Source organism: Embiotoca jacksoni, unplaced genomic scaffold (genome assembly GCF_022577435.1).
Source record: "Embiotoca jacksoni isolate LCO1_2020_lvr unplaced genomic scaffold, fEmbJac1.0.p SCAF_25, whole genome shotgun sequence".
Lineage (NCBI taxonomy): Eukaryota > Metazoa > Chordata > Actinopteri > Embiotocidae > Embiotoca > Embiotoca jacksoni.
Genome location: NW_027185376.1, coordinates 6,809,377 through 6,822,415, shown reverse-complemented (window position 1 = coordinate 6,822,415; position 13,039 = coordinate 6,809,377). Strand labels below are relative to the sequence as shown.

At 43.8% G+C, this 13,039-nt stretch overlaps 1 protein-coding gene across 1 annotated transcript in view; it reads left to right on the top strand.

Moving 5' to 3' along the window:
• Window positions 1–1,728: 1,728 nt before the first annotated feature.
• drosha (drosha ribonuclease III) overlaps window positions 1,729–13,039 on the top strand; it is an 81,680-nt gene continuing 70,369 nt past the window's right edge. Inside the window, 13 exon segments of the mRNA XM_069159349.1 lie at window positions 1,729–1,905; window positions 2,899–3,224; window positions 3,226–3,729; window positions 3,731–3,762; window positions 3,855–3,923; window positions 4,890–5,193; window positions 6,384–6,525; window positions 7,559–7,719; window positions 9,148–9,228; window positions 9,632–9,718; window positions 9,959–10,045; window positions 11,605–11,676; window positions 12,055–12,136. Coding sequence (XP_069015450.1) covers window positions 2,901–3,224; window positions 3,226–3,729; window positions 3,731–3,762; window positions 3,855–3,923; window positions 4,890–5,193; window positions 6,384–6,525; window positions 7,559–7,719; window positions 9,148–9,228; window positions 9,632–9,718; window positions 9,959–10,045; window positions 11,605–11,676; window positions 12,055–12,136 — 1,945 coding nt within the window. The 5' untranslated portion in view covers window positions 1,729–1,905; window positions 2,899–2,900.

Below are 13,039 nucleotides of genomic sequence, written 5' to 3'. Positions count from 1 at the left end.
GATTTCAATAGATTACTTTCATATTGAAACTAAATTTCAATATTAAAGTCCAATTTATGCAACTATTCCAAACTACTTGCTTTGCGCATGTGATACAAGATGCTTTGCGTATATTAACTCGTGCAATTAGACGATTAACAGTTTGGTGATAAATATCAGGACTTTGAAGAGATCGCTTCTGTTCAGAAGGAGGAACTTCACTTTTTTTCTCGAAGTTTTGGTGTTTTGAGGCCAATTTATGTGAATATTCTAAACTACTTCCTTCAAAATTCCTTCTCAATATTTCAAACTTTATTCTCGATATTTCTCGAAGTTTTTAGGGGTTTTTTTCTTCTCAAAAGCAAAAACTTCCTCCTCCTGTTTTTTTTTATTCCTCTTTAATGTGGCTCCTAAAACTACATCATATGCAGTGGTGTGAAAAAGTGTTTGCCTCCTTCCTGATTTCTTATTTTTTTGCATGTTTGTCACACTTAAATGTTTCAGGACGGGGGCAAACACTTTTTCACACCACTGTAAACACATCTGTGATCTGAAAGATTTAAAAAACATCACATTGTTGTTTTTTTTGTTGGTGTTTACTGGTGTTTAATATACGTCGAAGGTAATCACTGGATCCCTTTTTTCAGCCCGGAGGTTGTTGGATGAGGTCGAGGTCACGGCTCTGGGAAAACTTTTTCTGCCTTTCCAGAATGTGGATAATGAAGCATTTATTCACAGAACCGGGCCCTCTAACTAACCGTCTACATGTTTTGCACACAGTCTCCCGAGCTCTGTGATCAGAGCCCAAACGTGGGTGTTTTCTCCGAGCAAACTGACGTGGGTTTGTGCACTTCAACCCTCACGTTGATTCAGTCAGCAGGAATGTGCAGAGCATAAACATCACTGCAAGGGGGGGCGGCAAGGTTAACAAGCGGGCTCAGAGCTTTAGGGCTTCAGGTCAGCATCTCCCGAGACCAGATCAGATCAATACGGAGCAGAAGTTTAAGAGGTTCCCCTCAGAATAATACCAGAGGAAGATGGACGGAGGCCCCGGTCATTCCCCTACAGCTCCTTCCACAACACACAACCGTAGCCTCAAGACATCAATGTACTATGTTAAACATGCAGCCTCACTCTTCACTCTCAAGTCATTCATTCTGGAAAATAATGTGTTTCCATGGTGATCCTAAACACATAGTTGTGATGCAGTTTAAAAAAATAAATTAAAAAAATAAATAAATAAAAAAAGTCCCTCTGCTGCCCTCTAGGGCATTTATAGCACAAGTACATAAAAATAGTTTTTTTTTTTTTTTCTCACAAAACAGCATGTTTGTATTAAACAAGATGAGTTCACAAAAAAAAAGACACACAACTGTCAAGACTGAAATTACGAATACAAAACTAAAATTGTAAATAACACACAAACAAATTAATTTTAAATACAATCCAGTCCAGACAAATGGGTTTGATGTTATTCTTTAATTTACCAGAGAAATCAAAATTAGGCCACATGGAGATTTTTTTTTTTTTTTTTTTTTAGAGTATAATTTCCTTTTTTCTGTCAGTTTAAAGGTCACGAAATAATAAGCAGCGTCGCACCGGAAGAAGCGGATGATTTAGTGTGCGGCTTTATTTCTGCTCAAACCCGGGGTCCCGTTCAACTGGTGCACAGCTCTCTCATTGGCCAACGGCCAAACCGTTTTGAATTGCGATTGGTTCATTCCTGTCTCTCCCCTTAATCACTCCGACCAGAAACACGGAAACATGAGAGCGCGTCGTGAACATGTAGCTGGTAAACACCGCGAAAGCTTCAGATAATTCATCACAAATAACGGAAATTAGCGCCGCTGAGATTGTGGATTTTCGATCCGGTGAAGAAGACCGAATTAAACAGCGGCCGCCGACAGTTTCATCTTATTCCCGAAGGTAATTGCTTTCGTACGTTTTGCCGACGCGATGCTAAGCTGGCTAACGAAGCTAACATCAGCGGAAACACGTTGTTTACGTCGATAAAGATCAAACAGCGTTTCACTGAACGGATTATAACGAGTCGTAATCCAGCGCTTTCTTTTCATCTTTTATATGAACTTGCTCTTGAGATGAAAAAGAAAAAAAAACCCGAGGTCACGTTTACGTCCTCTTCATTTCTAGTTCTGTTATTTTACTGAGTTTTCATCATATTTCCTAATTTATTCTGATTTGTATCGCGACGAATCCACGAGGCGCAAAACTGGAAGTGAGGATGATCAAATGTACAGATAGATGTACTTTTATTGATCCCGCGAGAGGAAATTATTTGCAAAACAAATTACAGAATAAAAAAAAAAAATAGAGTTAGTGAAGATATAAATATAAAAACAGGACAACGGTGTTAATATGATGATTTGAGGAGTTATTGAACAGTCTGATCGCTGTGAGGAAAACATGATGGAAATATGAACTAAAAGATTAAACAGTGATGACAGTCGTGCTCAATTCATCGCAATGTTTTGAATGTAAAACACAACGTTGATGTTCACATCAAGAGTGTGAACCCGTTCATGGGTTACATGTTTACATGTTTACATATTTACATATTTACATGTTTACATATTTACATGTTTACATATTTAAATATTTACATGTTTACATATTTACATGTTTACATATTTGCATGTTTACATATTTAAATATTTAAATATTTACATGTTTACATATTTACATGTTTACATATTTAAATATTTACATGTTTACATATTTACATGTTTACATATTTACATATTTACATGTTTACGTGTTTACATGTTTACATATTTACATCGCTTCATGGGTAATTCATTCAATTAAAGTAAAAAAAAAAAAAAAAAAAAAAAAAAAAAAAAACTTCCAGGTCTGTTTACTTTCATTCATGTGAGTTGTAACTTCTGTCTCGTCCTTCAGTCATGTCTTTCCATCAGGACCGGGGGGGTCCACGGGGAGGAATGCCCTCCGGCCAGCAGGGCGCGGCTCCGAACTACCGCCCCGCCAACCTGAGGCCGCCCCCTCCCCAGCCCCCGCTTCCCCCCTACCACTACGACCCGCAGGCTCCTCCCAGCTCCGGGTACCACGGCAACAGCGGCTACATGCCCCCGCGCTCCGACTTCATGCAGTACCCTCCTCTGGCATCGTCCCAGACCCAGCCGAGCTCTCTGAACCAGTGCCCCGTGCGCCCCCCGTTCTCCAAGCCCCCCGCCCGCCAGGGCTTCCCCGACCCCCCTCCTAACTTCCCCCCCCCCTCCCCTCCCCGGCTCCGCGGGCGGACCCTCTCCGGGGGGCCAGGTGTCCGCTCAGAGCGCCTACCACCCTTACATGATGCCTCCGGTGCCGCCGCCGCCGATGCCCCACCCGACCATGCCCCCCCCGATGGCCTCTCAGTCGATGGGCTACCACCCTCCGTACTCCATGAGCTACCCGCACCCCCCACACCCCCCGCCTTTCCCTCCGCCCGCCTTCAGCCCCGGCTACGCCCAGAGCCCCGGCCCGTTCCAGCCGGACCACGGCGTCCGCCACGGCGGGCAGTACAAGCAGGAGAAGGCCGCGGACGGCAGGAGGTCCCCCGACCGCGGCTATCGCCACGACGAGCTGCGGCAGAAGTGCTACGGCTACGGCGGCCACGGCGACCGGCACAAGACGGAGTTCCCCGGAGAGAGGAAGGAGCGCACGCGGAGTCCGGACAGACGCGGCAGGCCGGAGGCGGGCCGGTACCGGTCGGAGTACGACCGAGGCCGGACGCCCCCCCCGACACCGGAGCCGGGACCGCAGCAGGTACGGAGACGTCTCTCTCCCTGTCCTCTTAAACGTCCATCAGGGAATCGGTCCTCTTCTCACCGCACCGTCTGGGTTTTTTTTGTCCACAGAGAGCGTTACCGACACCGAGACAGCCGGAGGTCCCAGTCGCCCGACAGACACCGAAAGAGGCCTCGAAGGTAAACGTGGAGTCCTCATATGTCTAAACATAAAAAATACTAATCCTCGTTAAACTCTCTAAAACATTTACAGACAAGGAACGTTTTTATTTTACCCAGTTTAGTTGGCTGCCATATTTTCTAACCTCCTGTTTGTGTATTCCTGAAGTTTATATCGTATCATTATAACCAGATTCAGAGTCCTGTGATTCAAAGAGAAATAATTTTCAACCGGACTAAAATAATTGCATATCTTTAAATATGCATTTTCGGTGGGAATACTTCTGCAGGGATTTCCCTCCCATTGATTATGTGCAGCACCCAAATGTTGTTTTTTTCCCCACAGCTTCACTATGAGCTTAATTTTCACCCATGTTTGATGATTGTTAATATTTTTGCGGCAGACAGTGAATTTTTAAATACGTTTTGGGCACGATTATCGTGCAAAATTACATCGTTTTTTATTTTGTCAAATAACTGCCTCACTAGTCTCCACTGATACAACAGCACCTAAGAAACTTCGCGGGGGGAAAAAAAACCCCTCTGATTATGGGGCTGAATGTTAAAAGGCTCCAAGAAGCTTAACTTCAGCCTCAGAACTTAAACTGAAGGATCAATACTGACGAGAGAAGAATGAAATCTTCTACTTGCTTCTGTGCCAACGGCAGTTGATCTCTGTTGATCATTACGGTTCCTGTATGGTGAAGAAAAATCAGGGCACCAGCATCCGTCCGTGAAGTTGGGATTTCTACAAGAATATCGATATTCTCTTTAGTTGAAAGCCTTCCTGCCTGATGAAAGTCCACATCCCTGAACGGACTCGAAGGCTCCGAGCTGACATACGTACACAACATACAACTATAAACAAAACGAGCTTTGTTTTGCCTCCGAGGGATTTTAGTAAGTTCGCCTCACGTGTGCGAGGATGTGCTTTGACCTCTCGCCCCGTCTCCTCGTCGTGAGCTTTCGCTCTCTTTGTTTTTGCAGTCGCTCCGGCAGCAGAGACAGGAAGCGCGGCCGCTGGGAGGAGGAGAAGGACCGGCGGTCGGAGGGCTCGTCGGGGCCGAGCAGAGAGCGCAGCTACCCGTCCTCCGTCAGGAGCAGAGACTCCGAGGAGGCCTTCGGCGACCGCGACCGGGACCGGGAGAGGGAGAGAGAGAGGGAGAGAGAGAGGGACCGAGACAGGGAGAAGGGCGACGAAGAGCGAGAGGAGGACGAGCTGCTGAAACCCGCCTGGATCCGCTGCACCCACGCGGAGAGCTTCTACTCCAACGACCCCATGGACCAAGTGGTACTGTCCGATTGAATACCTCCATCCTCTGCTGTTTTATAAACACTTTGTACCTTTCTTCTAGTTTCAGTGTCTGTATGTTCACACCTGCAGTTTAATGAAGATTAAAGACGAGAGTTATTTGGTTTTTTTGAACGTTGCGAGAGCACAGACTTGATATTGTTTTCAGTTTTATCAAGTTAAATTAAACTTTCCTAGTTTTGATAGCTTTACTGAGGAGTTGCTCTCAAACACATCGGTTCCTCATCGGTTCAGTTAATACCGGGATTTTAGTAATTTTTTATATAAACGATATCGTCATTGGCGACAAATTTCCAGTGTTGGCAGAATATGAGCGGAAAACAAAACGAGTCTCGTAGAGCGACGTAACAGAAGAACAGCGACGCTGAGACGACCGCACGACGCTCCCACGAAAGCGTCTAGCACATCAGGGTTTTCTTTGCTTTTCACCATCCCGGTCCGACATATCTTGCGGACGTGTTCCTCGACCAATAGGATGAGCCGTAGCCACGACTTGACAACTTCCTGACCCTCCTCCTCCAGGAAAGACCTGGCAACCAATTTATGGCACTTTTCATTTAATCTGACATGAGTTACCACCATGAAAGATAAAATATATATCGTGTAAGTCTGTCACCGGCACAAGAAAGCACTCAAAAGACTCCTCAGCCCTTCTCTGCAAATCACCACCATCACTTTGGATTTCATTGACAGTCTTCTCTAAAACTCGGGAGCTTTTCCCAGAAGTCTCTCCAGGCTCCCTTCATGCCACCATGAGCTGCTTTTCTCCCACAAAATACACCTTCGAGCAGAAACCTGAGTAAAAACTGAAGCGATGGTAAAAGTCCAGATGGGAGCCGACTTTATTCTTTTGCCTCCCGCACCAACAGATTTTTCTACCGTGTTTTTTCAAGTCTTTGTGAGGACTGGAAAACAAAATCATTAAATATTCTTTTCTGGGTACTTTTCGTTCATAAGCAGATCATCTCACGTAATGACATAATTAGAGTCCAGCTGGGTTTCTTTGATGCGCGTCATGTTTTCTTGTTTGCACAAAACTGCCCCAAAAAATACATTTAAAACATGAAAACAGCAGCTGGACTTCCAGTTTTATTCACACAACTGTTCTTTTTAACTTTTTAAAAGTTGAACTCGCATCACGGAAAGTCTCTGAACTGGTTTATTTTCAGGGAGACTCCACCGTCGTGGGGACCAGCAAGCTGCGCGACCTGTACGAGCGCTTCGAGGAGGAGCTGGGACGCCGACAGGAGCAAGCCAAGGAGGCGCGACCCAAGTGGGAGCCGCCAAAAACCAAACTGGACGAGGACCCAGGTGGGCAGCGCTGTCAGACGGGTCAGTTATAAATAATACACGCTGATTATTTTAATCTTTATTTACTGTAGAGGTGTGATCAAAAATGTTCAGAGATTATTCCAAGTTGTGTATCTGCATCGACATCAGGACCTGGGATCCACGCGTTTTTAATTTTGTGACTGCTGGTACGTGAACGTGAGAAGAGAAACATCCAATTTTGTGGTTCAAACTCTGAGAAACGGTTAACAGAGACTCTTGAAACGCTTCAGAAAGTCTGCAGCGATGAAGCCACGAGGGTGTTTCTGAGCGACGTTCACGTTTCAAGAGGGGGCGGAGCTTCACCGTTCAAGACCGAAGACAAAGGCGCGTCAGGTCAGGAGACACCAGGTGGGTTTTTCTTTGACTTTGGTAACAACTTTCGCTGTGAACCGCCTTAACTGTGGCGCCATGGCAACAGGGTTCTCCGACACGACAACACGAGTTTCTCACCTGCAGCAAAGCAATCGTATCTCTACCCACCAGGGATTTGTCTCCTAGCGACTTCTTTTTGTTCCCTAAAAGGAAGCTCAAGCTGAAGACCCGGCGTTGAACTTCCAGGACTGAGCTCGTTGTATCGTTGCACGCAAAGCAACTACGAGTGATTAGCAGGCACATTTTGAATCAGCAGCCTCTGAGCTTTTTGATCACACCTACTCTAACATTATCATCATGTTTGTGATATTTTGCATTAGAAACTGTCTGTCTTCTCAAGGGGGAGGAAAGGGAGGAAGTGAAGTGTTTATGATATTATCTGCATGGCTGTTTCAACTCCGCAATCATGTACATCTCACTCAGGGAAGATCTCATTCTGCTAAATATGTAACTCTGATTTCACCATCGGGCACTCGAGTTACAACGCTGATGAGAATTGAAGCCACAAAGCATTCAGGTGAATCACAATCCTCAGTTCGGTGGGAGGTTTATTCTCTTATCGGAAAGATTAACGAGGAAAGAGGCGCACCGAATCGGGTTCGCGATGACTGAAGAGCGCGCTGCACTGTTTTGGTTTCAGACGAGAGCAGCAGTGAATCGGACTGCGAGTCGGACGGCGAAGGAAGCAGCTGCTCCAGCACCTCCGACTCCGAGGTGTTCGACGTCATCGCCGAGATCAAGAGGAAGAAGGCTCACCCCGACCGGCTGCACGAGGAGCTGTGGTACAACGACCCCGGACAGGTCGGTCCGTCTCGCACATCTTCGAGTGTTAAATAACCCTGAAGCCTGAAGGTTTCTAATCAATGTAAGAAGTCTCCGTTCGACTTCCTCCTCGTCCAATCACATCCAGATAAACACTTTACTGCATCGTAGATCAATACCATGTTTTGTACAGAACGATTGTCCACTCCAAGTTCCAAACACTGAACAAAATTCAAAAGAACACAGATGTTTTTTTTCACGAGTTTACCGAGCCAGTTAAAGCTGCATGAAGGTGTTCGCAAGCAACACTCATCTTTTCTTAATATTTAAAATGAATAACGAGTGAAAAATTATGCATTTAACGTTTTTTTGCGAACCCTTTAAATGCACGTAATTAAACAACTGCTTTCTATTGATGTACTTAAAGTATAAACTGTTAAAAAAACCAACTTAGTCTTTAAATATTGCTTCTAAATCAAATGAACCATGTGAATGACTTATGAATTGTGCCAATTGTCTAATATCCATATTTTATGTTTGATCAATAGACTGCAGGACTCTAGCCTCCTACTCTTTTAGCAAAAACATCTGGCCGCCTGACAGCAGCTGAAATTTTCACTTTCATACTATTTTGATAAATAAATAAATGAAGTCGAATAAATTTACAAACAAATAAATGATATGATCCACAACTTTAAATTCAAGCGTTTAGTTCTTATTCCACAAATTCAAACAGCATTTTTTGATGCTACAATTTTTTTAAGGCAATAAAAGTATTTTAATTCGACAAATGAGTTTGTAACTTACTGAAAAGAAAACTGGCATCTGTTGTTTGATATGATCCTAAAACAAACAGTTTAGATTTAGAATGAATCAAAAGAAATAAACAAAACATGCAGGAGACGCCTGTGTTTTCATTGTGATATTTAAACTTCATGCCGCAGCGCGGATGAAAATAACCGAAGAGGAAAATCCAACAAACTGGCCCAAAAAAAATATCAAAAAAGCAGCAATCAGTCATCAATACACACATTTTTATAAATGATGTGATTAAAAACACTCATCTGAATTAAAACACATGAAGCAACACGTGTGCCTTCACTGCAGAAAAACATCAACCGGACAAAAGAGGGTTTTATTATTTTATGCAATAACTGATGATGCAACGCTTTCTAGTGCGTCTTAATGCGCTAGAAACAATATTTAAAAGTTTAGTGTCCTCTCCTTGTAGTAAACACTGTAAATGACTTGTTTCAATCTCATTTCATTTGAAAAGTGTTTTGCAGAGTCGACATGTTTTGTGTTTTTTTTTTTCTACACCTTTTTCCCGTGATGTCGTCCAGACGTCACAAAGGTTCAAACCTTTAAAGAAACAGAGGTCGTGAGCGTGCGGCTTCGGAGATGTAAAACGCTCCTCTGTGTTTCTGCATGGCGAGCGTCCCATTTACTTATTTTCTGTCCGTCCAGATGAATGATGGCCCCTTGTGTAAGTGCAGTGCCAAGGCCAGACGTACAGGGATCCGCCACAGCATCTACCCGGGGGAGGAGGTATGACGCGCCCAGAATAAATCACCCGTTGGCAACCTTGAAGCGGTGCCACTCAGGGGCAAGGGCGTTATTCTACTCAGCCCCGAGTGTGGTCTCCATTTTCTATTGTATGAACGGGATAAGAAGAGGGGATGTATCATCTTAAAGAACCAAATGATGATATTACGTTCGTGAGGATCTGACGGGAGGGGGGCTTTGTTTTATAGATTTACATTTTACAGACATTAAGTCATTTTTTTTCCATCTTAAAAATCAATGTTATTGAGAAAATAAAGCAAACTTAACCTCCTGGCAGTTGATTAATTCACTGATTGACTTTTTCAATCAGTTTTCATCCATAACATGCATTTCTACAGTCGTAATCTTGTGTGTGTGTGTGTGTGTGTGTGTGTGTGTCCTCCAGCCGGTGAAACAGTGTCGTACGATGAACAACAACTCGGGGAAGCTGTTCCACTACAGGATCACCGTGTCTCCGCCCACCAACTTCCTGGTACGACTGGAAAGAATCTCAGCCTCCGTAACTTTGCACAGTAAAACATCCAACGCCATGAAGCCACCATTTTACACTATTTTTTTATTTAAATTCTATAACAACGTAAAAGTCGAGCGCTGACAGCCTCTGTATTCTTTATCGTTCTTTAACTGTTCGGTGTTACATTCACTCCAGTGTCATACAGCGTCTCATTAATAATTAATAATCACACACTGTTTGACCGTTTGTCTGCTGCAGACCGACCGGCCGACCGTCATCGAGTACGACGACCACGAGTACCTGTTCGAAGGCTTCTCCCTCTTCTCCCACATGCCTCTCACGAGCGTAAGTCTGCAAGTAAACCCCTGATTTTTTTTTTTTAACACCGCTGAGGTTTCAGATGTCTGGCAGTAACAGCGGGTGTCACTGTACAGACTGTTTTTATTTTTTTTTATCTTAGCTATATTTCATGTCATTGTTATTTATTTACCTGCTCTGTGTTTTCAGTTTCTTTCACGCCGAGTTCTCTCTCTGTTTTTGTTTGTAAGTGTCATGTTTAAAACCTCACACAGGTGAAACTTGAAAAAAATAAAAATAAAATAAAAAAAAAAGTGGATGAGGGCTGCTGACGACGCCGGTTCACCCCGTGGGAGTCATTTCACACTCAGATACACTCGTGTCTTTGTGAGGCATAAAAGAAGCTTAAATCTAGATAGAAATGGGGAAAAACCGAGGTGAGATTCATTCACCCTTTAAACCAAAGAAAAGAAGTCACTTTGGAGTTTTAAAACATTCGTTAAATGTGTGATTACATTACCTTTTTTTTTTTTTGTATATGAAATGGTAGCCCAGACCAGGTATTCACGGGTCCTCATTGGCCATCACAGGACACCGTCCTCCTCCTCCTCCTCCTCCTCCTTCGTGTCTGTTTTTTTTTTTTGTCAGCATTGGAGAGAGAAATCCTTCCTCCAGCTTCACTGTCCTCAGAAATAACTTCAAATCGGCTTTTGGGGCTCTTTGTTGCCCGGACAAAGTGCTGCGCTCTCACTGGGTCGACCTCGCAGACTCCTCTCTTCCACTTTTTGAAGGCCCGTCAGTGGCTGTCGAACATTAGAGAGGTCCTGATTTAAAAAGGACCCTCTCCTTCTCTAGCCTTTTATTCCAAAAGTTTAAAGACTCTTGTTTTCTTGAAAATTGAACCCGACGTTCTGCGTCCTGATACACATACTATGAGTGTGTGTGTGTGTTTGAATAACGCTCAAGCGCTCGGTCAATAACCGTCTAGCTTGAAAAGAGCCCCGAGGATTAGGCACGATTTGAACTGGATAATTTAAGCGGCCCTCGTTAAAAGGCGAGGGGGGGGGGATTATAGGAACCATGGAGCATGGGGTGATATATTAGCCCCCCCTCCCCCCCATCTTGCTGGTTAACCGCTGGGATGGGCAGGAATAAAATGCGGCTTCCCAGGTTAATCTCCTAAAATGGACCCCCGCGCTCCGACAACAAAGACCGTGTAATGGGGAGATTAAACACAGAAGAGGGGGCTTATCTATTTAGCGAGATTTGAGTTACTTAATTTGCAAGAGTCAGGTGCAGCCTCGTGTGTGTGTGTGTGTGTGTGTGTGTGTGTGTGTGTGTGTGTGTGTGTGTGTGTGTGTGATTTTTGTCCCTGGTTTTAAATGCACCAAATGTTTTGTGTTTTTTTTTCTTCCCCACATTACAGCGAGTAACAGAATATATTTCTAACGAGCACACGTTAGAAGCGAGTGTTTAAAAAAAGGAGAAAAAAAAAAAAGAGCTTTTAATGAGTTTCCTTGAAAAGCTGTAACCTCTACCTAACGCCGTGGTAATGAGTCAGCCTGTCCTTTCTTCTGCTTGTCCTCTGCTCCCTTTCATCATCATAGATTCCATTGTGCCGTGTGATCCGCTTCAACATAGATTACACCATTCACTTCATAGAGGAGATGACACCGGAGGTCAGTAAAAAAAAAAAATAAAATCCCCAAAACCACTTTATCTCCCCCCGGCTCTTTCTCTCCCCTTTTCTCACCCCCCTTTTCTTTTTTTGTTTTTTATCTCGAACGACTGAGCCTCGTGTAACTCCTAGCACCTCCGGCGCCCCGGGTTGAGCGGAGGTGCTAATCCTTTTTAGAAAAGAGGAGAGGAGTTTCCTTTTGACCCCGCTGAAGTTGATGGTATCGATAAAGGTGGCTTATGCGATAAAGTTGAGAGAACTGGATTTACTTATCAGCCGTAATCTACATTAAGGCGCTCTCTGTGGCGGTGCGCTCGGTTTAAACCTGTGGCGCCGGCATGTCGCCGCTGTCGAACATCCTTCTTCCTCTTGTATCCAGAACTACTGCGTGCGAGGCCTGGAGCTGTTCGCCTCCTACCTGTTCCAGGACGTCCTGGAGCTGTACGACTGGAACCTGGCAGGTACCTATCCCGACACGCAGTGCCGATCGCAGTGGCGGCTTCACGTTCCATAAATGGTTTCTGTTGCCCCTAAACTGCCTCTCAGGCCCATGCGTGGGTCACTGGGATGACAACGGCTTTGATAGTGAAACAAAACGACATCTCAAATTACAGAAATTACAAAACAGGACCTAGATTGAAAGTCATCCTTTATTTTTCTTAGGTTTTATTTTATTAAGGGGGCAATACCGTTTACTGGAAATCAAGGAGAGCGATATATATTTGCAGCTTCATTTTGAAGCACCAGCAGAGTGTTTGACACGTGCATGTAAAATATAGAGGTTCTTCTGTAATCTATATTATCACAAGCCCCCCTTGCTAGAGACGCTAATGCCGTTATTAGTCACAATATGTGTCGTTAAACTCTTAAAAAGATCAAATACGACATGATTGTGGTGTTTTAAACTTCTGCAACATCTTCCTGTCTTCCCTTTTGAAACACAAGTGCTCTGATTGGCCGGTTACTCGTGAGGTGTAGCCAATCAGATAAGGCTGTGGGTGGGACGTTGCTCAACACCACAGACTGCAGACTGATAAATGCATTTATTTCCAAAAAATAACGATGAATGTAAAAATGTTAAATATCGTCCCAATAATCTGATTACTATTATGGAACATGTAACTACCTGTTGCTGCTCAAAGTCTCTTAATGTGTCATTTATCATGTTAACTTTAAAGAAAATGTTTGAAATGTATGAAAGTCTTGATTATTTGCTCATTATAATTGTAATATTGCTTCTTTTTTTTTTTTTTTTTTTTAATAACCCCAATAGGTAAGAATATCCCACTCAGTATTCAGTGTACACATGATGGAGTCATAATGAGCAGCTGACTTGGGTTCAGGCAACATCTCCCTGCAGCAAC